Below are 26,669 nucleotides of genomic sequence, written 5' to 3' on the forward strand. Positions count from 1 at the left end.
TTACCAGGGGCGCCGCTGGGGGGGAAGTTAGGACGATTCTAAGGGCCTGGCACTGACAGGGGGGCCTGTGAGGGATATTAATATTATTTTAATAGTATTGCCTTGTGTAAGTTTTTGAAATAAAATATTTCATTTCATCTGTTAAAATATGCAAATTATACATGGTTATGATTTGCTATAACATTTTCCTTGAATTATTTATGATATTGTCATTTCACCCCTCCACCCTTTTTACTAATGGTACAGTCTGATTCTGGGAGCGGGACACGTGAAATGTGTAGCTCCGTGTAGATCAGCTGTCAGTTTTTCTATGTGCGCAACAGAGGTGTACATTCTAGAAGTTGCTAAGCAGGAGCAGGTGTGATGAATTATGAAGTCCGGATATCACACTGTGTGTGAAAAAAAAAATCACCTTTTTTCATAGGTATCTTTATTGTATAATTAAGTCTAGATGTTTTGCCATTGTTCATGTGTGGATTTGTTGATATTGTTAAGTATTTAACTTTAATATTTTGCACATTAGCTGTGGTCATAGATATCATTGCTATTGTTCATGTGTGGATTTATTGATACTGTTGCTAAGTATTTAACTTGAATATTTGAACATTTGCTGTGTTTTCTAATAAATGTGTGATGCCTAAAAGAAACCAAAAACACTTTGTGGATTTCTTGCAGTGCACTATGTAACTGTATCAAAAAACTAGTGTAGTTATTCATCAAGGCATACATTTGATCACATACAATAAGTCAATAAATGGAGGAAACAAACGAATACATTTTATAATCCTGATTATTGATGATGTTTGCTGGAGGGCTCTGGAGTATCCATAATGTGCATACAGAATGTTATAAATCCATACTGATACGGTGATGCATGTAATTTCTCTCAACACAAACATTTGGATTGAATGAACTCCATAGGTTACTGAGTGGCCTAATAATAGTTGCTATATCTTCCATACTGTATATATCATGGAATTTTCATTTTAAGGCAACAGTCTATTCAGTCTAATTCTGACAGTTCTGCATTTAAAATGTTCATATACCAAATAATTGTATCACCTAAACTTGCTAGGTAGCTGATCACATGCATAGTAAAGTAGAAGTGCCAGCCAAAAACAGACTTCAAATTCAGTTGCTTGAGCTTGAAAAGTTTACCGGGGGGGCCTAAACTGTAATCTTTCATAGGGCCCAAGATTTCTAGTGGCGCCCCTGGGTTTTACACTGGACACCCTTCCTGACACAACCCTCCCCAGTCTAGCTGGGCTTGGAACTGGCACCAAGTATGCACTGTCTTGTACAACCCCAGAGGCTGGGTATTTTCCCTAATCTGCATGTCTTTGAACTGTGGGGGAAACCCATACAGACACGAGGAGAATGGGCAAATTCCACATAGAAAGGCCCCCGTCGGCCACTGGGCTTAAACCCAGAACCTTCTTGCTGTCAGTGCTAATCACTGCACCAACATGCCACCATTTAAACACATGATAATTAACACTATTACTTAACTAGCCAGGACTAGGCACACTCAGACAGCAATGCACTGAACTGAGCTAATACAACCCCGATTCCAAAAAAGTTGGGACAAAGTACAAATTGTAAATAAAAATGGAATGCAATAATTTACAAATCTCAAAAACTGATATTGTATTCACAATAGAACATAGATAACATATCAAATGTCGAAAGTGAGACATTTTGAAATTTCATGCCAAATATTGGCTCATTTGAAATTTCATGACAGCAACACATCTCAAAAAAGTTGGGACGGGGCAATAAGAGGCTGGAAAAGTTAAAGGTACAAAAAAGGAACAGCTGGAGGACCAAATTGCAACTCATTAGGTCAATTGGCAATAGGTCATTAACATGACTGGGTATAAAAAGAGCATCTTGGAGTGGCAGCGGCTCTCAGAAGTAAAGATGGGAAGAGGATCACCAATCCCCCTAATTCTGCGCCGACAAATAGTGGAGCAATATCAGAAAGGAGTTCGACAGTGTAAAATTGCAAAGAGTTTGAACATATCATCATCTACAGTGCATAATATCATCAAAAGATTGAGAGAATCTGGCAGAATCTCTGTGCATAAGGGTCAAGGCCGGAAAACCATACTGGGTGCCCGTGATCTTCGGTCCCTTTGACGGCACTGCATCACATACAGGCATGCTTCTGTATTGGAAATCACAAAATGGGCTCAGGAATATTTCCAGAGAACATTATCTGTGAACACAATTCACCGTGCCATCCGCCGTTGCCAGCTAAAACTCTATAGTTCAAAGAAGAAGCCGTATCTAAACATGATCCAGAAGCGCAGACGTCTTCTCTGGGCCAAGGCTCATTTAAAATGGACTGTGGCAAAGTGGAAAACTGTTCTGTGGTCAGACGAATCAAAATTTGAAGTTCTTTATGGAAATCAGGGACGCCGTGTCATTCGGACTAAAGAGGAGAAGGACGACCCAAGTTGTTATCGGCGCTCAGTTCAGAAGCCTGCATCTCTGATGGTATGGGGTTGCATTAGTGCGTGTGGCATGGGCAGCTTACACATCTGGAAAGACACCATCAATGCTGAAAGGTATATCCAGGTTCTAGAGCAACATATGCTCCCATCCAGACGACGTCTCTTTCAGGGAAGACCTTGCATTTTCCAACATGACAATGCCAAACCACATACTGCATCAATTACAGCATCATGGCTGCGTAGAAGAAGGGTCCGGGTACTGAACTGGCCAGCCTGCAGTCCAGATCTTTCACCCATAGAAAACATTTGGCGCATAATAAAACGGAAGATACGACAAAAAAGACCTAAGACAGTTGAGCAACTAGAATCCTACATTAGACAAGAATGGGTTAACATTCCTATCCCTAAACTTGAGCAACTTGTCTCCTCAGTCCCCAGACGTTTACAGACTGTTGTAAAGAGAAAAGGGGATGTCTCACAGTGGTAAACATGGCCTTGTCCCAACTTTTTGAGATGTGTTGTTGTCATGGAATTTAAAATCACCCAATTTTTCTCTTTAAATGATATATTTTCTCAGTTTAAACATTTGATATGTCATCTATGTTCTATTCTGAATAAAATATGGAATTTTGAAACTTCCACATCATTGCATTCCGTTTTTATTTACAATTTATACTTTGTCCCAACTTTTTTGGAATCGGGGTTGTATTAATATGACTTGTCTTACCAGAATCTGACATCATTCTAGCTAGATAAGTTTGCTTTCAAGCTAGTTTGTGTTACTAAAACTAGTTTTATCATAAGCATGTGAACATTAGGCTATTGTTATATTTGTGTGTGCAGCTATATGGAGATTCACCCCCTATATCAGAGACTCAGAGAGCGCAAATTGCGATTCGCTGGGCATTGCTTCAGAGCTAAACAAGAACTTGTTAGTGAATTGCTTCTTTGGACCCCTCGACATGGCCATCTTCATGTGGGTCGTCCTGCAACAACATATATTGATCAACTCTGTTCAGACACTGGGTGCCAACCAACCAATCTCCCAGCAATGATGATGGATCGTGATGGATGGCGTTGGATGGGTCAAGTTCATCCGAGTTCACTCAACCAATGATGATGATATTTGTAGGATTACAACCAGCAGGTTCCTAGCAAGTGAGCTAGCATTAGGTTAACTATTGAGTTAGCTAAGCTAGCGTGTTTTCTAGCAAGCTAGCTAACTGTTGTATTTTGTAATTTAACTAGATTGCAGCTAACTAGCAATGTAGTGTAATATTAGGTTAGTTATAATACTCCTAGCCATTACATTCCAAATTTGCTTTTTTGCCAATTTGCAAAATTGGCAGTGGCAAAGTTAAGGAATATTATATTAACGCTATATTAATATTACGTTAACTATTATATTGTGTAATTAATACAAGTACCCAGATTTGTTAAAAAAAAGGTAATCAACATTAATCAAGTGATGTTATTGTGTATTAAATCAGCTATTTTTCCAATGCAGTACCAGAAAAGTAAAAAAAAAAAAAAAAAAGCTAGTGGTGATTAATTGTAACTTAAACTCCACACTTATTGACCCAGAGATAACTCTTGCTCTGCAAAATCAGTGCTGATCTACAGTACTGTGTAAAAGTCTTCGGCACATGTAAAGAAATACTGGAGACAAAAAATGGCTTAAAAAATAATGAAATGAAATGTTTCAACAATAAAACAAAACTATAAACAGTAAGCAGTACGCCATAATAAATGAAACAGAGTCAATATTTGGTGTGAGACGACCCTTTGCTTTAAAAAAAAAAAAAGTAGTCTCAGGTACAATGAGTGCAGTTTTATGCGGAAATGAGCTGTAGGTTTTACTGAGCATCTTACAGGACCAGCCACAGTTCTTCTGGACACTTTGACTGTCACACTTCCTTCTTCATTTTGCACCAAAACCCAGCAGCCTTCATTATGTTTTCTTTTTTAATCTGATAAGTGCTCTCTTATGTAATATGCTGCTCGGATACAATCATTTTTTTCTCGATAACATTTTATTTTGTGCTGGAAAACGAACGTTTGGAACTCTGAAATGTTTTTGTACTGACTCGATAAAGTAGACGTCATAAAATAGAAATCGGTAACTGTAAGGTTTTATTCCTTTGTAAGGATAAATAATTGTAAGTATTTATTCTTGACCAAGAAGGCAGTAATTTATTTTGTGACAAAATTGTAAGGATTTATTCTTAATATTGTTCTGTTCTATTTTACTATTTCAGCTAGAAGGCATTGAATTCTTCTGTGACCTTCTGTTTCCTGTGTAACTGTGTACCAAGTTACTGTGTGACCTTCCTCCAGTGGAGAAGACACACACTTCTTTGCTAGACTAGACATAAACATCTTTGTTTAAAATTGTCGTAAAAAACATCTCGCGCTTTGACGTGCGTAAATGCTGAGTTGCTGAGTTGTAAAAAAACATCCGTTGATATGAAATATATTGCTTATGATTGATCCAAGGTTTCACTCACACACACACATATAAAACCCCTTGTATACTCTCGTCTCAGGGGGGACTTGTGAATAAAGATTGCGAACTACTTTGTGGGGTTCCTGTCTTTCTTTCGCGACTCACCCCCAGACGTCTGGGTGACATGAGGGGACTGATCTCGAGATGGTGAGGGCCAGAGGTGAAAAAAAACCTAACAGTAACAAAACTTGTATGAAAAAAAGGGTGCCTAAGCCTTTTGCACAGTACTGTATGTCAAGCTTTCACACTCAGCTTGTGTCTACAAGAAGTTGCTTTGTGTACTGGGGCTCAAAATCAAAGCAAAAGCTTTATGAAAGCACACAACCCAGAGACTCACTTGAAGTGCCAGCTGGTTTTCATGTAGCTCAGATAGTACTTCAGAGAGCAGTAGAGCTTAAAACCAGCCGCTGTGGACTCGATCCTCATGGGACCAGCAGAGAGAGCTGTAGATCAGACAGAGGAACAGGGATATGGGTCAAGTGATGCTGAGCTTTATATGTGCGTGCACACACACATTCTGTTACAGTCAGTGTGTGTGACTCTGCAGAGATCCCTGTGGACTTACCACCATTTCTACTCAGGCACTGCATCAATCGCTCGAACTCTGAAAACAGGGGAGAAAAGTAATGACTGAAATAACTATCATCACTTCATATAATGCACAGTATAAACAGTTTAGATCTTGAATCAGGGTGGCACGGTGGTGTAGTGGTTAGCGCTGTTGCCTCACAGCAAGAAGGTCCTGGGTTCGAGCCCCGGGGCCGGCGAGGGCCTTTCTGTGCGGAGTTTGCATGTTGTCCGCGTGGGTTTCCTCTGGGTGCTCCGGTTTCCCCCACAGTCCAAAGACATGAAGGTTAGGTTAATTGGTGACTCTAAATTGACCGTGAGTGTGAATGATTGTCTGTGTCTATGTGTCAGCCCTGTGATGACCTGGCGACTTGTCCAGGGTGTACCCCGCCTTTCGCCCGTAGTCAGCTGGGATAGGCTCCAGCTTGCCTGCGACCCTGTAGAAGGATAAAGCGGCTAGAGATGATGAGATCTTGAATCAACTCATACAGGGGTACAATTTATTTCACTTTTTATTTAAAGGAACTGGGATGGGCTTCCCGATAATGTTGCACTTTAAGGATAAAGAACAAGTTTAAAAATGCTCTTAAGCAACAAACATCATCTCTGTACATGGTTTTCCCGAACTCACTCGTAAGAAGGAGTCTTAAGAGCAACTTTGCTAAGAGCTTCTTTGCAATGCGTGTCCTCAATATACTGTAGGCATTAGTAGTTGCTAAAAGCATTCGTACTGTAGTTGCTGAAGACATTAGTTGTTGCTAAATCCAGTCGATGAGGTCACATGGTGTTCATTTTTAACCAAAAACTAATGAAATATAAAAAGTGTTAAAATAGTAGCCGCTTATTCTGTGCAGGGTCATGGGCAAGCTGGAGCCTATCCCAGCTGACTATGGGCGAGAGGCAGGGTACACCCTGGACAAGTCACCAGGTCATCGCAGGGCTGACACATACTGTAGAGACAAACAACCATTCACAACTATGGTCAGCCCTATGATGACCTGGCGACTTGTCCAGGGTGTACCCCGCCTTTCGCCCGTAGTCAGCTGGGATAGGCTCCAGCTTGCCTGCAGAACAGGATAAAGCGGCTAGAGATAATGAGATGAGACAACTATGGTCAATTTAGAGCCACCAATTAGCCTAACCTGCATGTCTTTGGGGGAAACCGAAGCACCCAGAGGAAACCCACACAGACATGGGGAGAACATGCAAACTCCACACAGAAAGGTCCCTGTCAGACACTGGGCTCAAACCTAGAACCTTCTTGATGTGAGGCGACAGTGCTAACCACTACACCACTGTGCTGCCCTCTTATACACCAGCATTTTGTTAATGACTGCCTTTTTTATTAATTAAAAAATTCTTCTTCTTCTTCTTCTGGCTGCTCCTGATTAGCGGTCGCCACATAAAAAATAATACATCATAATTTCAAGGAGGGGCGGTGGTGTAGTGGTTAGCACTGTCGCCTCACAGGAAGAAGGTTCTGGGTTTAAGCCCAGTAGCCTTTCTGTGTGGAGTTTGCATGTTCTCCCCGTGTCTGCGTGGGTTTCCTCCGGGTGCTCCGGTTTCCCCCACAGTCCAAAGACATGCAGGTTAGGTTAACTGGTGACTCTAAATTGGCCGTAGGTGTGAATGTGAGTGTGAATGGCTGTTTGTCTCTATGTATCAGCCCTGCGATGATCTGGCGACTTGTCCAGGGTGTACCCCACCTCTCGCCCATAGTCAGCCGGGATAGGATCCAGCTTGCCTGTGACCCTGCACAGGATAAGCAGTTATAGATAATGGATGAATGGATGGATGGATAATTTCAAGGAAAACTCCAGGATTTTTGAAACTTGGGCCTTATTTTCCCATCTCTTTGCATCCAAATATTTACTAGGGACAAAAATGATTGAAATCAGTCCAGTATTGAGTTAGAATGCTACAACCCCGATTCCAAAAAAGTTGGGACAAAGTACAAATTGTAAATAAAAATGGAAAGCAATAATTTACAAATCTCAAAAACTGATATTGTATTCACAATAGAACATAGACAACATATCAAATGTTGAAAGTGAGACATTTTGAAATTTCATGCCAAATATTGGCTCATTTGAAATTTCATGACAGCAACACATCTCAAAAAAGTTGGGACAGGGGCAATAAGAGGCTGGAAAAGTTAAAGGTACAAGAAAGGAACAGCTGGAGGACCAAATTGCAACTCATTAGGTCAATTGGCAATAGGTCATTAACATGACTGGGTATAAAAAGAGCATCTTGGAGTGGCAGCGGCTCTCAGAAGTAAAGATGGGAAGAGGATCGCCAATCCCCCTAATTCTGCGCTGACAAATAGTGGAGCAATATCAGAAAGGAGTTCGACAGTGTAAAATTGCAAAGAGTTTGAACATATCATCATCTACAGTGCATAATATCATCAAAAGATTCAGAGAATCTGGAAGAGTCTCTGTGTGTAAGGGTCAAGGCCGGAAAACCATACTGGGTGCCCGTGATCTTCGGGCCCTTAGATGGCACTGCATCACATACAGGCATGCTTCTGTATTGGAAATCACAAAATGGGCTCAGGATTATTTCCAGAGAACATTATCTGTGAACACAATTAACCGTGCCATCTGCAGTTGCCAGCTAAAACTCTATAGTTCAAAGAAGCAGCAGTATCTAAACATGATCCAGAAGCGCAGACGTCTTCTCTGGGCCAAGGCTCATTTAAAATGGACTGTGGCAAAGTGGAAAACTGTTCTGTGGTCAGAGGAATCAAAATTTGAAGTTCTTTATGGAAATCAGGGACGCCGTGTCATTCGGACTAAAGAGGAGAAGGATGACCCAAGTTGTTATCAGCGCTCAGTTCAGAAGCTTGCATCTCTGATGGTATGGGGTTACATTAGTGTGTGTGGCATGGGCAGCTTACACATCTGGAAAGACCCCATCAATGCTGAAAGGTATATCCAGGTTCTAGAGCAAAATATGCTCCCATCCAGACGACGTCTCTTTCAGGGAAGACCTTGCATTTTCCAACATGACAATGCCAAACCACATACTGCATCAATTACAGCATCATGGCTGCGTAGAAGAAGGGTCCGGGTACTGAACTGGCCAGCCTGCAGTCCAGATCTTTCACCCATAGAAAACATTTGGCGCATCATAAAATGGAAGATACGACAAAAAAGACCCAAGACAGTTGAGCAACTAGAATCCTACATTAGACAAGAATGGGTTAACATTCCTATCCCTAAACTTGAGCAACTTGTCTCCTCAGTCCCCAGACATTTACAGACTGTTGTAAAGAGAAAAGGGGATGTCTCACAGTGGTAAACATGGCCTTGTCCCAACTTTTTTGAGATGTGTTGTTGTCATGAAATTTAAAATCACCTAATTTTTCTCTTTAAATGATGCGTTTTCTCAGTTTAAACATGTGATATGTCATCTATGTTCTATTCTGAATAAAATATGGAATTTTGAAACTTCCACATCATTGCATTCCGTTTTTATTTACAATTTGCACTTTGTCCCAACTTTTTTGGAATTGGGGTTGTATAAACAGCAACTACAAAATGGCTATACAATGTAATTCTATGGGGCATTCATCTGTGTCAAAGTAAACCTCTTGTTTTTTGCCACTGGCAGGTTCATAATCTTATTTCCATGACTTACATGACTCTTGATGTAAAATTAAATCTTACAGCACTGAACAAATTACAGTCTCACTTGTGATCAGCTAAATTATAGATAAGAAACAAGGCTTTAATTTAATAAAGAAGAGCAGAATTTGTGTTTTGCTGAGGAATCTCGATTTCTCACCATTGCCCGTTAACTCGAGAATGCTCTCATCCTCTCCTCTACCATCAGCCACCACAGCTCTGTACGTGCCAGCTTCCTTCTTAGTCACCTAGGTTACAATTTCAGAACATATCATTATTAGGATTTCATTGCTAGCAAAAACTAACTAAGTAAAGCTAATAGAGGCTAACAGTAGTGCGCATGGAAGCACATACCTGTGGAATGGTAAGCGTGCCCACACCAGATGGCTCATACACAAACTGCTTGATCTCTACACCATCCTTAAACCACTTCATCTTCGTGTCCTTGTTCATGTTCGTCACCTGCATGTTTGTCGTGAACGTAAACAAGCTCAAGATGTGGGATGATTTGTTGGAAAAAAAAAATTCTTTGGCTAATCTTTTTTTCTCGTCTCTGCAAGCAATTACAACAATTCATTAAATGAAATTCACAAGCATTTCAAACGTTTCTAATATTAATCCGCATTTATAGGCTTATAGTATTATAACAACCATTATATGTCCATTTTATTTTGAAAATTGATACAGGGCTCAAGATACCAGCCTCAGTTTTATCATGAATGTGTTTCAGCAGCCTGACCTTGCACTTCATAATCAGCTCACAGTCCTCTGTCACAGTCCATGACAAAAACTCCTCAAAATAAGGCCCTGATTAAAACAACAACAACAACAACAACAGTGCTAAATGACATTATAGATAAACAGAACATAAATACTCATTTGGAGCATTACACCACAAAATGAGTCCAGCTGGTCAAAAAATGAAAAGTTGCTCTACTGGATATTCTTCAACCCCAAATTGAAAAAAGTTGTGTCAGTATGTTGAAATTGAAAATAAAATTGAAAATAATGATTTGTAAATAATCTTTGACCTGTATTGCATTCAAAACAATACAACAGCAGATTACTTCATGTTTAATCTCATGAATTTTATCTTTTTTTTTTAATAAATACTTTCTCATTTTGATTCTTGCAACATATTTCAAAAAAAAAAGCTGGGACGGTAAAGCATCTACCACTTTATAATGTTGCCGTTCCTTCTCACAACACTTAAAAGACCTTAGGGACTGAAGACACCAAGTGATGAAGTGTTTCAGGTGTTATTTTGTCCCATTCTTCCTGCAAACTGGTCTTAAAGGTGCCCTTCCACCAAAAACGTTTAATACTGGCTCTTTTTGAAATAACACAGTTCACTCCGAGTTGCATATGCATGCTGCATGTGAAAATGTAATTCTACCCCCATTCCCTATATTAGCTTATGAAAGAAAATAGTTAGAAAAACGAGCGGATCTGAAAAAGCCATACGATCTTACGTCACTTCGTAAATTAGTATTCATGGCCTCGCCCACCTTGGCTTGCGACCGCCCACGGGAAGGAAGTTCGGATTTAAGCGCGAGGAGAGATAGCAGAGCCCATCTCGTCAGTAGCTAACGAAGAGGACCTGACAGCAAGCTGAAAACATGTCTGGACAAGTGCGTGCCTGTGTTATTTGTGGCAGTAACACATCAACGTTGCATGTTTGGGGAGGCTGGGAGCTCCCCTGCGCGAGTTATGAGCATTCAAAGTCGGGCTGGAGTCGCCGACAGAAACGAAACCTAAGCGGAGCGCCGCGGCTCGCCTCGGGGCGAATTACGTCCCAAGGTGCGGGGCTAGCCCGCCCTGGCAGCGCTGGTTCGTTGGGGAGAGGGCAGAGGTCACTGGCTGCCAAGTTTGGGGAGGCTGGGACCTCCCTTGCCCGAGTTACAAGCGTCCGAAGTCGGGCTGGAGCCGCCGACAGAAACGAAACCTAAGCGGAGCAATGTTGCAAGATAGAAGAGCTGATCACAGTGACTTTTCAAACTTCGGTGCCTTCAGTAGTGGTTTTGCTTCGAGGTTGTTTTTAATACCTGGATCTGTAGTCAAGACGATCGACCACCAGCTCACAAGCTGTAAATAAAACATGAACTTTTTGTTTAAAGGTTTTTGTTACAAAATAGCATGTTCATATTCTCCACGTTAGCATGCATGACATGATCACAAGCTAGGCAGGGATGAGAGTTTTCCGCTTTTCGGCGGATTTCCGCTTTTTCTGAGTAAAAAACGACCTTTTTATATCATGCCAAATCCGTTGAGAATTTTTTTTTTATTAATTTCAGGTGGTTGGGGTATGTTCCTTCATGCTGTTCAAACTTTATTAACTCCAACGATGTTTACACATTATTTGTAAGTCGCCATCTTTAGTCTCGTTTAAATCTCGTTGAATGTGATGTAAAATTTGTGTTATCTACATTGTTATTGGTCAAAACATCGATGTCGAGACCATAATAGCCAATCAAAACACTTTTTACAAAGACACCCACATCCGCTTGTTCTGACCCACTGGAGGTAGCGTCACAGTGCTGTTAGCCAATCAGAGGTAACACGTTTACTGATTGCTGTTAGCCAATCAGAGGTAACATGTTTACATGTCATGAATATTAATGAGTAAGAGCTGAAATCCTGTCGTTCTCCCGCCACCCACTCTTCCACCAAACTAGAACAGCCTGAAACAGGAGAACCACAGCAATTTTCCACCAAAACCAGCTCACAGGGCATTCATTCATACTAGAGACCACCGTTAGCCTGGCAAGCCAGACTAAATGTGAATATTTAGTCTGGCCTCAATCCGTAGACATTTCCAAAGCGGGTAGGAGGAACAAACCGCTGTCTTTCAAACTGTCTCTGTGCGTATAGGCCAACGCTCTGACCAATCAGCGCAACAGTGACTGTGACATAGTCAGAGTGACAGAAAGCAGTGGGGGAGGCCTTGAAATAAATAATTTTTCAAAATGTGTATTAATTAATAAACAGGTTCTAGATATTAAGAAGTTTGGAGATAATGACCACAAGTTTGGAGTCTGTACCACATACACATTTTTTTCCAAGTGTTTTTCAAGGGTTTGCTTAAACTGTTTTTGAGAGTTTTTATTTAGTGGTGTTTGGTGAAATAATTTCCCTTAAATTTAAAATAACGGGAAAATAAGAAACAATCAAAAAGTAATGTTTCAAAGCTGTTTATTAATTCTTCGTACTGCACAAACTAGCCCCATCCTTTTGGCTATGAGCGGAGCCAGCTGGTAGATCAGACTTTTGCCATAGCCGGTCGGCAAAACAGCGAAAACGTCCTTCTTGAAAAGGAATGAGCGGAGAGCCTCTTCCTGCTCATGTTTCAACGAAAACTCCAAGTCTAATTCTTCTAAAACTGATTCCAAAGCGGAGTCAAACGCGCGCTGTTCACTAGCCGTAGCCATCTTTCCTGTTGCGCTTTCTCCAGCGTTGCGCAGCTTTGTCGTCACTCCTGCAAAAGCCCGCCCAAAGAATCCAAACAAAAACCTTGCGTTGTGATTGGCGGGCACGATTTGATGCCCGGGGTGTTTTTGTTTATATGGTGCGAGGCTAGACCCATTCGCTAGGCAAAAAATATTTTTGGCCGCTAGGCGGTTGGGTCTAGTTTACTAGGCTAGACCACCGTACAATTAATGAAAAAATGATGCAAGGGGACCTTTAAGGTGTGCAACAGTATGGAGTCATCATGGTCATATTTTTCCTTTAAAAATTCTCCACACATTCTCTATTGGGGACAGAGGAGACAGGCACCCCCTTCTTCCACAGCCATGCCTTTGTAATGTGTGCCCAATGTGTTTTGCATTGTCTTGTTGAAATATCCCTGGAAAAGATGTTGTCTTGAAGGCAGCATATGTTGCTCCAAAATCACGGTGTAGTTTTCTGCATTAATTCTCCATCATAGAAGTGTAAGTTACCTTTGCCAGGGCAATGACACAACCCCATACCATGACAGACCCTGGAATTCGGACTTGTTGCTGGTAACAGTCTAGATGTTCCTTTTTGTCTTTGGTTCGGAGCACAGGATGTCCATTTCTTCCAAAAAAGACTGGAATACTGATTCATCAGCCCACAATACATGTTTCCACTGTGTGATGGTCCATCCCAGATGCCTCAGAGTCTAGAGAAGTCAAAGGCGCTTTTGGACACAGTTAACTTAAGGCCTCTTTTTTACACAGTAAAGTTTTAACTGGTATTTATGGAGGTAACTCTATATTGTAGAGCTTGACAAAGGTTTGCCAAAGTAATCCTGAGCCCACGTGGTTATATCAGCTATAGATGAGTGACGGTTCTTGATCCAGTGCCATCTGAAGAATCAGAGATCACGGGGTGTTCAGCTTAGGCTTGTGCCCTTGACCTTTACACACTGAAATTCCTCCAGATTCCTTGAATCCAGAGGGTGAAATATTTAAATCACTTCCCATTTTTCATTGAGGAACATTGTTTTTAAGCATTTCAATAATTTACTCATGCATTTGTTGACACACTGGAGATCCTCCTCCCATCTTTGCTCCTCAAAGACTAGGCCTTTCCTGGATTCTACTTTTGTACCAAATCATGATTACAATCAACTGTTGACATCACCTGTTTCAAATCACATCATTATTTAATTGTTTTACCTCATGACTAGCCCTTAATTTCCCAGTCCCAACTTTTTTGGAATGTGTTGCAGGCCTGAAATGCAGGAATAGATGTATATTAACAAATGAAATAAATTTGGCCAACAAAACATGAAATATCTTGGGTTCATAGTGTCTGCAATGAAATACAAGCCAAAGTAAATTTAGAAATCACTTCTTTCTTTCTTTTTCTTTCTTTCTTTCTTTCTTTCTTTCTTTCTTTCTTTCTTTCTTTCCATTTTCCATACCGCCCTGTGTAGAGGATGGCTGTGAATTGTGATTGGTTCGCACTTATTTGCTTTGATTTACTTATTTATTTCGCACTCAGATTGAACCAAAGAATAATTAATAAATTGACAAAATTAAAAATGACTAATCCCTACTAGGTGTAAAAATACTCCCCTGAGACTCCAAGTTTAAAACTGCAAATGTGGCATGGCCTTGATGTGGTTTTTGCCACAGGTAGTCTCACCTGAGCGTCTCTTCCAGTCCCGCCTCTTGGCCTGTGATTTGGCCAGGGTTTGCCTGAACTCTGTTTTGATTAGATGAAAAAAAAAAGGTCAGAACAGGGGTATAGATTGAGAAATGCTACAAATTTTAGCATTGTAAATGAGAGTGAAATATCAACCTAGCAACTGCTGCCATGTATATACAGTTATACTGAAGGAAATTTATGTTAATGTTTTCTGTAAAATGTTATATTTTATATATGTGTGTGTGCGCGTGTGCAGCAATAATGGCAACTAAACGTTTCCAGTAACTGTTGATCAGTCTTGCATACCAGTTTGGAGGAATTTTAGCCCATTCCTTTGTACAGAACAGCTTCAACTCTGGGATGTTGGTGGGTTTCCTCACATGAACTGCTCACTTCAGGTCCTTCCACAACATTTCGATTGGATTAAGGTCAGGACTTTGACTTGGCCATTCCAAAACATTAGCTTTATTCTTCTTTAACCATTCTTTGGTAGAACAACTTGTGTGCTTAGAGTCGTCTTGCTGCATGACCCACTGTCTCTTGAGATTCAGTTCATGGACAGATGTCCTGACATTTTCTTTTAGAATTTGCTGGTATAATTCAGAATTCATTGTTCCATCAATGATGGCAAGCCGTCTTGGCCCAGATGCAGCAAAACAGGCCAAACCATGATACTACCACCACCATGTTTCACAGATGGGATAAGGTTCTTATGCTGGAATGCAGTGTTTTCCTTTCTCCAAACACAACGCTTCTCATTTAAACCAAAAAGTTCTATTTTGGTCTCATCCGACCACAAAACATTTTTCCAACAGCCTTCTGGCTTGTCCACATGATCTTTAGCAAACTGTAGACAAGCAGCAATGTTCTTTTTGGAGAGCAGTGGCTTTCTCCTTGCAACCCTGCCATGCACACCATTGTTGTTCAGTGTTCTCCTGATGGTGGACTCATGAACATTAACATTAGCCAATGTGAGAGAGGCCTTCAGGTGCTTAGAAGTTACCCTGGGGTCCTTTGTGACCTCACCGACTATTACACGCCTTGCTCTTGGAGTGATCTTTGTTGGTCGACCACTCCTGGGGAGGGTAACAGTGGTCTTGAATTTCATCCATTTGTACACAATCTGTCTGACTGTGGATTGGTGGAGTCCAAACTCTTTAGAAATGGTTTTGTAACCTTTCCCAGCCTGATGAGCATGAACAACGCTTTTTCTGAGGGCCTCAGAAATCTCCTTTGTTCATGCCATGATACACTTCCACAAACACGTGTTGTGAAGATCAGACTTTGATAGATCCCTGTTCTTTAAATAAAACAGGGTGCCCACTCACACCTGATTGTCATCCCATTGATTGAAAACACCTGACTCTAATTTCACCTTCAAATTAACTGCTAATCCTAGAGGTTCACATACTTTTGCCACTCACAGATATGTAATATTGGATCATTTTCCTCAATAAATAAATGACCAAGTATCATATTTTTGTCTCATTTGTTTAACTGGGTTCTCTTTATCTACTTTTAGGACTTGTGTGAAAATCTGATGATGTTTTAGGTCATATTTATGCAGAAATATAGAAAATTCTAAAGGGTTCACAAACTTTCAAGCACCACTGTATATATAATATATATCACATATAGTACATACATGTAAGTCCATACCAAAAGGTTTCTATTGTAATGTGTTGTAAATTTCACACTCACAGAGTCATTTAGAAGATAAGAATTGGTTTACAAACCTGGAAGAAATTTCCAGTAATGTTGTAAGATGTGTTTTTATCCAGATTGTTATTCAATAACAATAATACAGTATAACCATTTATTAAGGAATCAAACTGTTAAAGGTAGACTGCCTTTCAGATTTTTCAAGTGTAGGTCATAAAAAGAATTTTCCCCGACACCCAATTATTTTTGTTTAGTGGACTGAAAGCTACTGAATTCGAATCACAGACTTCCAGTTTTATTAGTTTAAAAAAAAAAAAAACTTGAACAATTAATGAATTTAGGCCCACGTGGCCCGAAATCCTCCGCTATTTTTTCCTGCTTCACCATGACCCAATTCAAGATACTACATTATGCATCATGTGGTGGGCTTTCCCCGTTTGCGCAAGGCATTGTGAGATACAAATTTGAAACAGGAGAGAAAAATAGAGGACATGAAGGAAATGTGAAAGACCGACTACAGTAACAGAAAGCAAGAAGAAAATACGCTATGTTGCGAAGGAAAGGAACCAAAAGACAAAACTAATAAATATCGTCAGTCAGAGAGCACCTTGGTGTGACCAGCTGTTTGTTTAGTGACAGAATGATGTAACTGTCAGTGCACGGTCAAAGTAAACCTGTAGATGGCAGTATTGTAACACTGTGGATGCCAGCTGCCGCAAAATCCAAAAGAAAAAGAAGAAGAAGAAGAAGGTAAACCTGCGCTTGCGCATACGGACGTCCTCAGTCTACTTGACTGTGCGAAGCGAGCGATTTCATGCACATTATTTGCTCGGGAATCCCCTCAAATTAAATAACTTCCCAGCCACAGAATAGCCTGGGTTTTTTTGAGATATTGCAGAAATAAACATATATCACAATGATCAAATTTCAGAAGGAACTAAATTTCACTGATTTTATGAAATAGAAAGGCCGTCTAGCTTTAATTAAGTGTTGCCTGTAATGAATTTAGACCCTTTTAGAAAAAAAAAATCACAAGAACTTGTACTTTCATCCACCAGGACGAGAGTGAACTGGTTCTTGGCTCTTCCGTCCTTGAGCTGTGCTGTGTATGAGCCTTCATCCTCCTTTGAAAGCTGGTCAAACAGAATTTCCACCAGACCGTTTGCTTTGTCAAAGTTGATCTTACGCGCCTGTGGATCAGCCACAAACACACACCATTTGATTCACTTTAGCTTGTTTAAGAAATAACTATGAATATTTCAGTAGCTACTTAGTGAAAACTAAATCTTCAAATAAAATTGCAATTATTATTAGTGTAGGATCATGAATAACACACACCGGTGTGGAGGAGATCTCTCGGTCATTGAGGATCATGTGTAGCTCTGCAGCGTTGGACAGGGGCTCCGTCTGCAGCCACAGTCTCACGTTCCCTTGCTCCGACACGTCCACCTGCCAGCCCTCAGAGCGCAGCGCTATAACTACACACACACACAGAGATGGAGGCATGGCTGTGTTTCTATATTTTATAGAATGTACAAAAAAACTGCTGTTAAAGGAAATTAGTATAAATACAGCGGTGATTAAAGGAAATTGTGTGCTCTGATTGGTGGAGAAACTCTGTGATGACTATTTCTTGTTAATCATCTTGAGTGACTTGGCAAAATGGCAAGTAAAAAGACAAGGCAGTAACAGTACACACAGAAGAGTGTTGAACCTGCTGAGACATGCTCAGAAACATAAGACACCACTATGGCCCAAAGCAAACAGCGAAAACACCTGATGCTATGTGACTGGTCAAAGAAATAGGCTAAGATATTTCTCATGAACCAGGATTACATATTTGCTGCTGGTCCACGCCATAACACTGGCCGTTTGTACCCACAGTTCTTCTGGTGCATGACAGACAGACAGCATTACACTGTACTGGTACAGCACAGCAAACCAGTGTTCAAAATCAAATGGTGCAGGAGTTATTTCATACCCAAGAAACATTACTTGCACTAGAAGAGTAACTTGACAGTGCTTGATTTTTTCAAGGTATGAACAGGAGTTGAACCTATGATCTCCAGTCTACAAGACTGATGCCTTCCCACTTGGCCAAGTTGGTGACATACATACAAAAGATTAATTCTACCCCAAAGGGCGCATGAGAAGATTGCCAAAGACAGCTGGCACGCTTTTAAGAACATTATTGCTTGGGAAACAAACATTAGAATGCTGCATTTACTCCTTGGGTGCAAATTGGACAGCTGCAAAGGCAATCAGAGTGAAAGACTACCACTTCACCTCAAGCAGTGAAGATTGCTGAGACCTCCCTTTCTGTATTTTGTAACACTAAAAAGAGAGCTTTGGAGATGCTGGGGATTGATTCCAGGACCTCATACATACAAAGCATGCGCGCTACCACTGAGCTATATCCCACACCCATAGACACAAAGGGATTATTGGTGGTGGTAAACAAAGTTAGAATAATTGTTTGAAAAAAAAAAGCTTATTTCTCCCCCAAGGGGCAGCACGGTGGTGTAGTGGTTAGCGCTGTCGCCTCACAGCAAGAAGGTCCGGGTTCGAGCCCCATGGCCGGCGAGGGCCTTTTCTGTGTGGAGTTTGCATGTTCTCCCCGTGTCCGTGTGGGTTTCCTCCGGGTGCTCCGGTTTCCCCCACAGTCCAAAGACATGCAGGTTAGGTTAACTGGTGACTCTAAATTGACCGTGAGTGTGAATGGTTGTCTGTGTCTATGTGTCAGCCCTGTGATGACCTGGCGACTTGTCCAGGGTGTACCCCGCCTTTTGCCCGTAGTCAGCTGGGATAGGCTCCAGCTTGCCTGCGACCCTGTAGAACAGGATAAAGCGGCTAGAGATAATGAGATGAGATGAGATTATTTCTCCGCCATGGGGAGAATATCAGAGCAACTGGTTTCTTCAAGGCAGGAACAGGGAGTGACTCTGCCATCTTTGGTTTACAATACTGAGTCTTTTGCACACATAATTCTTCTGTTGCATGAGGGATAGATGTTGTCTGAGTATATACATCTTGTTTATGACCTTTGGTCAACACAACAGACTTCCCTGATTCAATCTAATCCAAAGGCATCAGCACTGGCACATCCCTCCACAGACCAACAAACAAAGACGATGAAAAGTCATGCAGAGCACGATACTTACAAAAATCACAATGAAATGGACGTTATGGCCGATTATGTGTTTTTACAAGATTTGACCTTGGTGACCTTGACCCATCAGAAACTAATGATGTCTTTGTGTGACCCTCGTGAGTTGTCCTGTGCATTTTGGTGAAGCTTGGTCAAGAAATGACAATGCTAGAGCACCAACGAACAAACAAAAAAACCGGACAAATGGACAGATCAACATACTTGCAAAAATCTCCGATGTTCACAAGTAAAAAGACAAGACAGTAACAGTGCGCACAGAAGAGTGTTGACCCTGCTGAGACATGCTCAGAACCATAAGACACCAGTACGGCCCAAAGCAGTTCATGCCCAATAAACATTACTTGCACAAGAATGGCAAATTGACATTGTTTGACTTTTACAAGGGATGAATAGGGGGTGAACCTATGGGCTTTGATTTACGAGCCCAATGCCTTCCCACTTGGCCACCATGTACCAAGTTGGTGACATACATACAAAAGATTATTTCTACCTCAAAGTGAGACTGAGAAGCTCATCAGAGACAGCTGGCATACTTTTCAGAACATTATTGCTTTGGAAATGAACATTGGAACCCTGCATTTGCTCCCTGGGCGCAAATTGAACAGCTGCAAAGGCAATCAGGGTGAAATACAACCGCTTCACCTCAAGCAGGAAAGATTGCTGAGGCCTCCCTTTCTGTGTTTTGCAACACTAAGAAGAGAGCTTTGGAGACACTGGGGATTGAACCCAGGACCTCATACATGCAAAGCATGCGCTCTACCACTGAGCTACATCCCCTACACTTGAACCAAGTGTATGGATTCTTCAAGGCAGGAACGGGGAGAGACTCCATCACCTTTGGTTAACAACACTGCGTCCTTCTCACTTTTGCACACACAATTCTTCTGTTGCATGAAGGATAGATGTTGCCTGAGTATATACTTCTTTTTTATGACCTTTGATCAGCATAACAGACTTCCCTGATTCAATCCGATCTAAAGGAATCAGCACTGGCACATCCCTCCACAGACCAACAAACAGATGAAAAGTCGTGCAGAGCACGACACTTGCGAAAATCACAAAGAAACGGAAGTGATGGCTTTTTAGGTGTTTTTACGAGATTTGACCTTGGTGACCTGGACCTTTGACCTACCAAAAACTAATGATGTCTTTGTGTGACCCTTGTGAGTTGTCCTGTGCATTTTGGTGAAGCTTGGTCAAGAAATGACGACGCTAGAGCACCAACAAACAAACAGACAAACGGACAGATCAACATACTTGCAAAAATCTCAGCTTTTCGCAAGTAAAAAGACAAGACTGTAACAGTGCACACAGAAGAGTGTTGACCCTGCTGAGACATGCTCAGAACCATAAGACACCAGCACGGCCCAAAGCAAACAGACAAAAAACATCTGGTGCTATGTGATTGGTCAAAGACATAGGCTAAGATTTTTCTCATGAACCAGGATTATGCATTTGCTGCTGGTCCATGCCATACTACTGTCTTTTTGTATCCACTGTTCTTCTGGTATATGATGGACAGACACCATACTGGTACAGCACATCACAGCAAACTAGTGTTCAGACTTAACATCATGCCCAATAAACATTATTTGTACAAGAATGGCAACTTGACATTGCTTGACTTTTACAAAGTATGAATGGGGGTTGAACTTATGGTCTTTAGTTTACAAGCTCAACACCTTCCCACTTGGCTTCCATGGCCAAGCAAGTGCCAAGTTGGTGACATAAATACAAAAGATTATTTCTAACTCAAAGGGAGACAGCTGGCATACTTTTCAGAACATGTTGCTTTGGAAATGAACATTGGAACGCTGCATTTGCTCCCTGGGCGCAAATTGAACAGCTGCAAAGACAATCAGGGTGAAAGACAACCGCTTCACCTCAAGCAGCAAAGATTGCTGAGATCTCCCTTTCTGTGTTTCGCAACACTAAAAAGAGAGCTTTGGAGATGCTGGGGATTGAACCCAGGACCGCATACATGCGAAGCATGTGCTCTACCACTGAGCTACATCCCCTACACATGAACAAAGTGGGATTATTTGTACCCCATGGGGAGAATAAGAACATCGCCACAACTGATTTCTTCAAGGCATGAACGGGGAGTGACTCCGCCACCTTTGATTAAAGCATATACGCACAGCCACGGCCTCACTTTTGTTTATAAATGCCTTGAGACCTCAAGAATGGCACAGGAATAGTTTTAAGCATTAACAATACATCTAATACTGTAATTTTTACGATTAAAGTGATTTATATAGGTAGCGGTCTGAGTGAATGACCTTGACGTCCGTAATGTCACAACAGGAAGTCTATCGGTCTCATCGCCATTTCCGCTATACTAAAACACAGAGCTGACTGCAACTCCGATCCTCCATTCTGATCTAATTTATCGCCATGCCACATAGATGTGTGTTTGGCGGGTGCAGCAACACGACAGAAGGTGGATTTACGTTGCATTCATAGCCCAAGAATGTTCAAACTGCAAAGATTTGGATGCATTTTGCGAGAAGTTCATGGGCACATTGGGCGGCTATGAAGTGGTCTCTCCTCTGCTCTGCACATTTTACTGAAGACTCGTACGAGACCTCTGATCTGTTGAGGAGCGTTGGCTATAAGCCCATATTGAAAGAGGGTGCAGTATCAATAATTAAAGAAAAAGAAAACAAGAATAGGAAAGTATTTATTTATTTTTTTTAAAGTGAGTTCAGTTGCACCAGTTCTCCTGGAGCGTGAGCCAAGGGTTGTTGGTAAAACCCGGGACAGGACGGGACATATCGCTTGGGCAGTGACCTCCCCACGGTTATTGCTAAAACCGGTGGCATCCCGTTCCGTCCCGGGTTTTAGTAATTGCCTGAGCCGAGCAGTAACGGTGGAGTACGCAGTATGGAGAGAATGAGTGGAGCAGCCGTCTGATTTTTTCCACTGGATATTGCTGCCATCTCGCCCTTACGTGGAAGTTGCTTATGAACAGAGAACTGAACGAACAACTGAAAGTCAGATCGTTTCAAAACAATCGGCCACAAGATCGGCCTTCAAGAAGCGAGAACACAGACAGGTAAGCTCCGACTCTCATTTGGATACAAAACAACAAAAACAACACACGTTGTTTACCTGCATTTAGATTAATACATGTAACTTGTATTGTGTGTTTAAGTTAGCGGTATAAGATTATTTAATTTGCTTCAGAATGTGATTGTCTCAGTTCATCTGATTATTTAATTAGCCTTTTACGTTTTATCAGTGAAAATGCATGCATGTACATGTATGTTGCATAAGTTAGAACACCTATCCTGTTTTAATGAGAGTCAACCCACAATCAATGAAGTCAAATCAGTCTTAGTTGAGCAAGTCGGTAACGGGATTTCTTACTTTCACCAGAAATTTTTATTTATATGACTTTGGTCTATAGCTGTCAAAGGCCTCAGCCTTAAAATCGATTACTGCTGTGACGTCATGCACTCAGGGCTGGCTGGCAGCTCGAATGCCAACTTTGCGGTCAATTTTAACTATCAAAAATATATATTTTTTATTCCCATTTATGCAGCATACAAGAGTCAAGGATGGAGATACTATCCACTCAGAAATTTATTTAAAAATAAAAGTTCTGCGTATATCCTTTAACAACAGTGCGTTCTTCTCACTTTTGCACACATAATTCTTCTGTTGCATGAGGGATAGATATTGTCTGAGTATATACTCCTTGTTTATGACCTTTGATTGGCACAACAGACATGCCTGATACAATCTGATCCAAAGGCATCAGCAGTGGCACATCCCTCCACAGACCAACAAACAAAGATGATGAAAAGTCGTGCAGAGCACGACACTTGCGAAAATCACAAAGAAACGGAAGTGATGGCTTTTTAGGTGTTTTTACGAGATTTGACCTTGACCTTTGACCTTGACCCACAAGAAACTAATGATGTCTTTGTGTGACCCTAGTGAGTTGTCCAGTGCATTTTGGTGAAGATTGGTCAAGAAATTACGATGCAAGAGCACCAACAAACAAACGGACCAACATACTTGCAAAACTCTCCGATGTTCACAAGTCACAAGACAGTCACAGTGCACACAGAAGAGTGTTGATCCTGCTGAGAGATGGCTCAGAACCACAAGACACCAGTATGGCCCAAAGCAAACGGTGAAAATACCTGATGCTATGTTATTGGTCAAAGACATAGGCTAAGATATTTCTTGATTTTCGTGAATCAGGATTACATATTTGCCACTGGTACAATACCATTGGCCTTTCATATCCACACTTCTTCTGGTGCATCATGGACAGACATTGTTACACCGCATCAGTATATCACAGTTCAGAAAACCATGGTTCAAGCTTATTTCCACCCCATGGGGAGAATGAGAACCTAGTCAGAGAGAGCTGGCACCTTCCTTACACGCGTTTCAGAGCATTGTTGCTTGAGCAAAGAAGATGAGAATGCTGTATTTGTGCAAATTGAAGGGCTACAAGACAACTGCTTCATCACAAGCAGCAAAGATTGCTGAGACCTCCCTTTCTGTGTTTCACAACACTAAGAAGACAGCTTTGGAAATGCTGGGGATTGAACCCAGGACCTCATACATGCAAAGCATGTGCTCTACCACTGAGCTACATCCCCTACATATAAACATAAAGGGATTATTAGTATCCCATGGTGAGAATAAAAACATCAGAACAACCAGCTTCTTCAAGGCAGGAACGGGGAGTGTCTCGGCTACCTTTGGTTAACAACACTGCGTCCTTTTCACTTTTGCACACATAATTCTTCTGTTGCATGAGGGATAGATGTTGTCTGAGTATATACATCTTGTTTCTGGCCTTTGGTCGGCACAACAGACTTCCCTGATTGAGCAAAGAAGATGAGAATGCTGCATTTGTGCAAATTGAAGGGCTACAAGACAACTGCTTCACCTCAAGCAGCAAAGATTGCTGAGACCTCCCTTTCTGTGTTTCACAACACTAAGAAGAGAGCTTTGGAGATGCTGGGGATTGAACCCAAGACCTCATACATGCGAAGCATGTGCTCTACCACTGAGCTACATCCCCCACCCATAGACACAAAGGGATTATTGGTATCCCATGGTGAGAATAAGAACATCAGACCAACTGACTTCTTCAAGGCAGGAACGGGGAGTGTCTCAGCTACCTTTGGTTAACAACACTGTGTCCTTCTTGCTTTTGCACACATAATTCTTCTGTTGCATGAGGGATAGATGTTGTCTGAGTATATACATCTTGTTTCTGGCCTTTGGTCGGCACAACAGACTTCCCTGATTGAGCAAAGAAGATGAGAATGCTGCATTTGTGCAAATTGAAGGGCTACAAGACAACTGCTTCACCTCAAGCAGCAAAGATTGCTGAGACCTCCCTTTCTGTGTTTCACAACACTAAGAAGAGAGCTTTGGAGATGCTGGGGATTGAACCCAAGACCTCATACATGCGAAGCATGTGCTCTACCACTGAGCTACATCCCCCACCCATAGACACAAAGGGATTATTGGTATCCCATGGTGAGAATAAGAACATCAGACCAACTGACTTCTTCAAGGCAGGAACGGGGAGTGTCTCAGCTACCTTTGGTTAACAACACTGTGTCCTTCTTGCTTTTGCACACATAATTCTTCTGTTGCATGAGGGATAGATGTTGTCTGAGTATATACTTCTTGTTTATGATCTTTGATTGGCACAACAGACATGCCTGATACAATCTGATCCAAAGGAATCAGGGGAGTGACTCTGCCATCTTTGGTTTGCAATACTGAGTCTTTTGCACACATAATTCTTCTGTTGCATGAGGGAAAGATGTTGTATGAGTATATACATCTTGTTTATGACCTTTGGTCGACACAACAGACTTCCCTGATTCAATCCAATCCAAAGGAATCAGCACTGGCACATCCCTCCACAGACCAACAAACAGATGAAAAGTCGTGCAGAGCACGATACTCACGAAAATCACAAAGAAAGGGAAGTTATGACCGATTAGGTGTTTTTACAAGATTTGACCTTGGTGACCTTGGCCTTTGACCTTGACCAACCAAAAATTAATGATGTATTTGTGTGACCCTAGTGAGTTGTCCTGTGCATTTTGGTGAAGATTGGTCAAGAAATGACGACGCTAGAGCACCAACAAACAAAAGGACCAATGGACAGATCAACATACTTGCAAAAGTCTCTGATTTTTGCAAGTAACAAGGCAGTAACAGTGCGCACAGAAAAGTGTTGACCCTGCTGAGACATGCTCAGAACAATAAGACACCAGTACGGCCCAAAGCAAATGACGAAAACACCTGATGCTATGTGATTGGTCGAAGATACTTCTTATGAACCAGGATTACATATTTGCTGCTGATCCATGCCATGCCACTGGCCTTTTGTACGCACAGTTCTTCTGGTGCATGACAGACAGACAGTGTTGCACCATACTGGTACAGCACAGCACAGCAAACCAGTGTTCAAAATCAACATCATGTGGTGCAGGAGTGACATAACTTCTGTCATGCCCAATCAGCATTACTTGTACAAAAACAGCTAGGAGGGGAACTTGACATTGCTTGACCTTTTACAAGGCATAAACTGGGGTTGAACCCATGCTCTTCAGTTTACAAGACTGACACCATCCTACTTGGCCACCATGCCCAAGCTGGTGCCATGTTGGTGACATACATACAAAAGATCATTTCTACCCCATAGGGACACTAAAATCACCACCACAGACAGCTGGCAAGCAGTATTGCTCAGGCAAAGAAGATTGGAACACTGCATTTGCTCCTTGGGTGCAAATTGAACAGCTGCAAAGGCAAAAGACAACCACTTCACCTCAGGCAGCAAAGTCTGCTGGGACCTCCCTTTCTGTGTTTCACACCACTAAGAATAGAGCTTTGGAGATGCTGGGGATTGAACCCAGGACCTCATACATGCGAAGCATATGCTCTACCACTGAGCTACATCCCCTATATGCAAACTAACCCTGGTGGTAAACAAAGTTAGAATAATTGCTTGCAAAATGATTATTTCTCCCCCATGGGGGGAGCAGCTGGTTTCTTCAAGGCAGGAACAGGGAGTGATGCCGCCATCTTTGGTTTACAATACTGAATCTTTGGGCCACCATACCCGAGCCATACCTACAAAAGATTGCTTCTACTCCATAGGGAGAATGAGAAAATCAACAGCTTTGGAGACGCTGGGGATTGAACTCAGGAACTCATACGTGCAAAGCATACATTCTACCTGTGGTATAAATATTTAAATAACATTGGCAGGCGTTGAGTGGTATATCAGATATACCAAGAAAAAAGCTTGCCAATATTATTATTACACATACTTTTGGATATTCAACGCATCTTTCTTTTTCAAAATTCTCTCATAATCTTCGTATTTAACGAAGCAAACCTGGTGGCCATGTTTGTTTACAAATTGTCACAGTCGCTCGCTAGTGTGGAAGTTTTACGTCTCCGATGTGTGACGTCATGTTGTCTTGACAACCATGCAATATCGTAAACCATATTCAACGCTCATTCTCCATTGGGTAGAGTGACATAGTACACGTACGATAAAC

General features: G+C 41.5%; 1 protein-coding gene and 6 non-coding genes across 7 annotated transcripts in view; all 7 read right to left on the reverse strand.

Annotated features, from left to right (window-relative positions):
• Positions 1–26,669, reverse strand: part of myom3 (myomesin 3) — a 208,396-nt gene that overhangs the window by 18,680 nt on the left and 163,047 nt on the right. The window contains exons 25-32 of the mRNA XM_060900318.1: positions 17,277–17,416; positions 16,984–17,128; positions 14,274–14,333; positions 9,901–9,968; positions 9,516–9,623; positions 9,322–9,409; positions 5,528–5,566; positions 5,300–5,405 (exon numbers count right to left, since the gene is read on the reverse strand). Coding sequence (XP_060756301.1) covers positions 5,300–5,405; positions 5,528–5,566; positions 9,322–9,409; positions 9,516–9,623; positions 9,901–9,968; positions 14,274–14,333; positions 16,984–17,128; positions 17,277–17,416 — 754 coding nt within the window. The remainder of the gene's footprint in view (positions 1–5,299; positions 5,406–5,527; positions 5,567–9,321; positions 9,410–9,515; positions 9,624–9,900; positions 9,969–14,273; positions 14,334–16,983; positions 17,129–17,276; positions 17,417–26,669) is intronic.
• trnaa-ugc (transfer RNA alanine (anticodon UGC)) lies at positions 19,813–19,884 on the reverse strand. The gene has a single exon. It is a non-coding gene; the product is annotated as a tRNA-Ala (tRNA).
• On the reverse strand, positions 21,054–21,125 carry trnaa-cgc (transfer RNA alanine (anticodon CGC)). Its single transcript has one exon. It is a non-coding gene; the product is annotated as a tRNA-Ala (tRNA).
• trnaa-ugc (transfer RNA alanine (anticodon UGC)) lies at positions 23,658–23,729 on the reverse strand. The gene has a single exon. It is a non-coding gene; the product is annotated as a tRNA-Ala (tRNA).
• On the reverse strand, positions 24,086–24,157 carry trnaa-cgc (transfer RNA alanine (anticodon CGC)). Its single transcript has one exon. It is a non-coding gene; the product is annotated as a tRNA-Ala (tRNA).
• trnaa-cgc (transfer RNA alanine (anticodon CGC)) lies at positions 24,514–24,585 on the reverse strand. Its single transcript has one exon. It is a non-coding gene; the product is annotated as a tRNA-Ala (tRNA).
• On the reverse strand, positions 25,994–26,065 carry trnaa-cgc (transfer RNA alanine (anticodon CGC)). Its single transcript has one exon. It is a non-coding gene; the product is annotated as a tRNA-Ala (tRNA).

The sequence above is a fragment of the Neoarius graeffei genome, chromosome 19 (assembly GCF_027579695.1).
Source record: "Neoarius graeffei isolate fNeoGra1 chromosome 19, fNeoGra1.pri, whole genome shotgun sequence".
Classification (NCBI taxonomy): domain Eukaryota; kingdom Metazoa; phylum Chordata; class Actinopteri; order Siluriformes; family Ariidae; genus Neoarius; species Neoarius graeffei.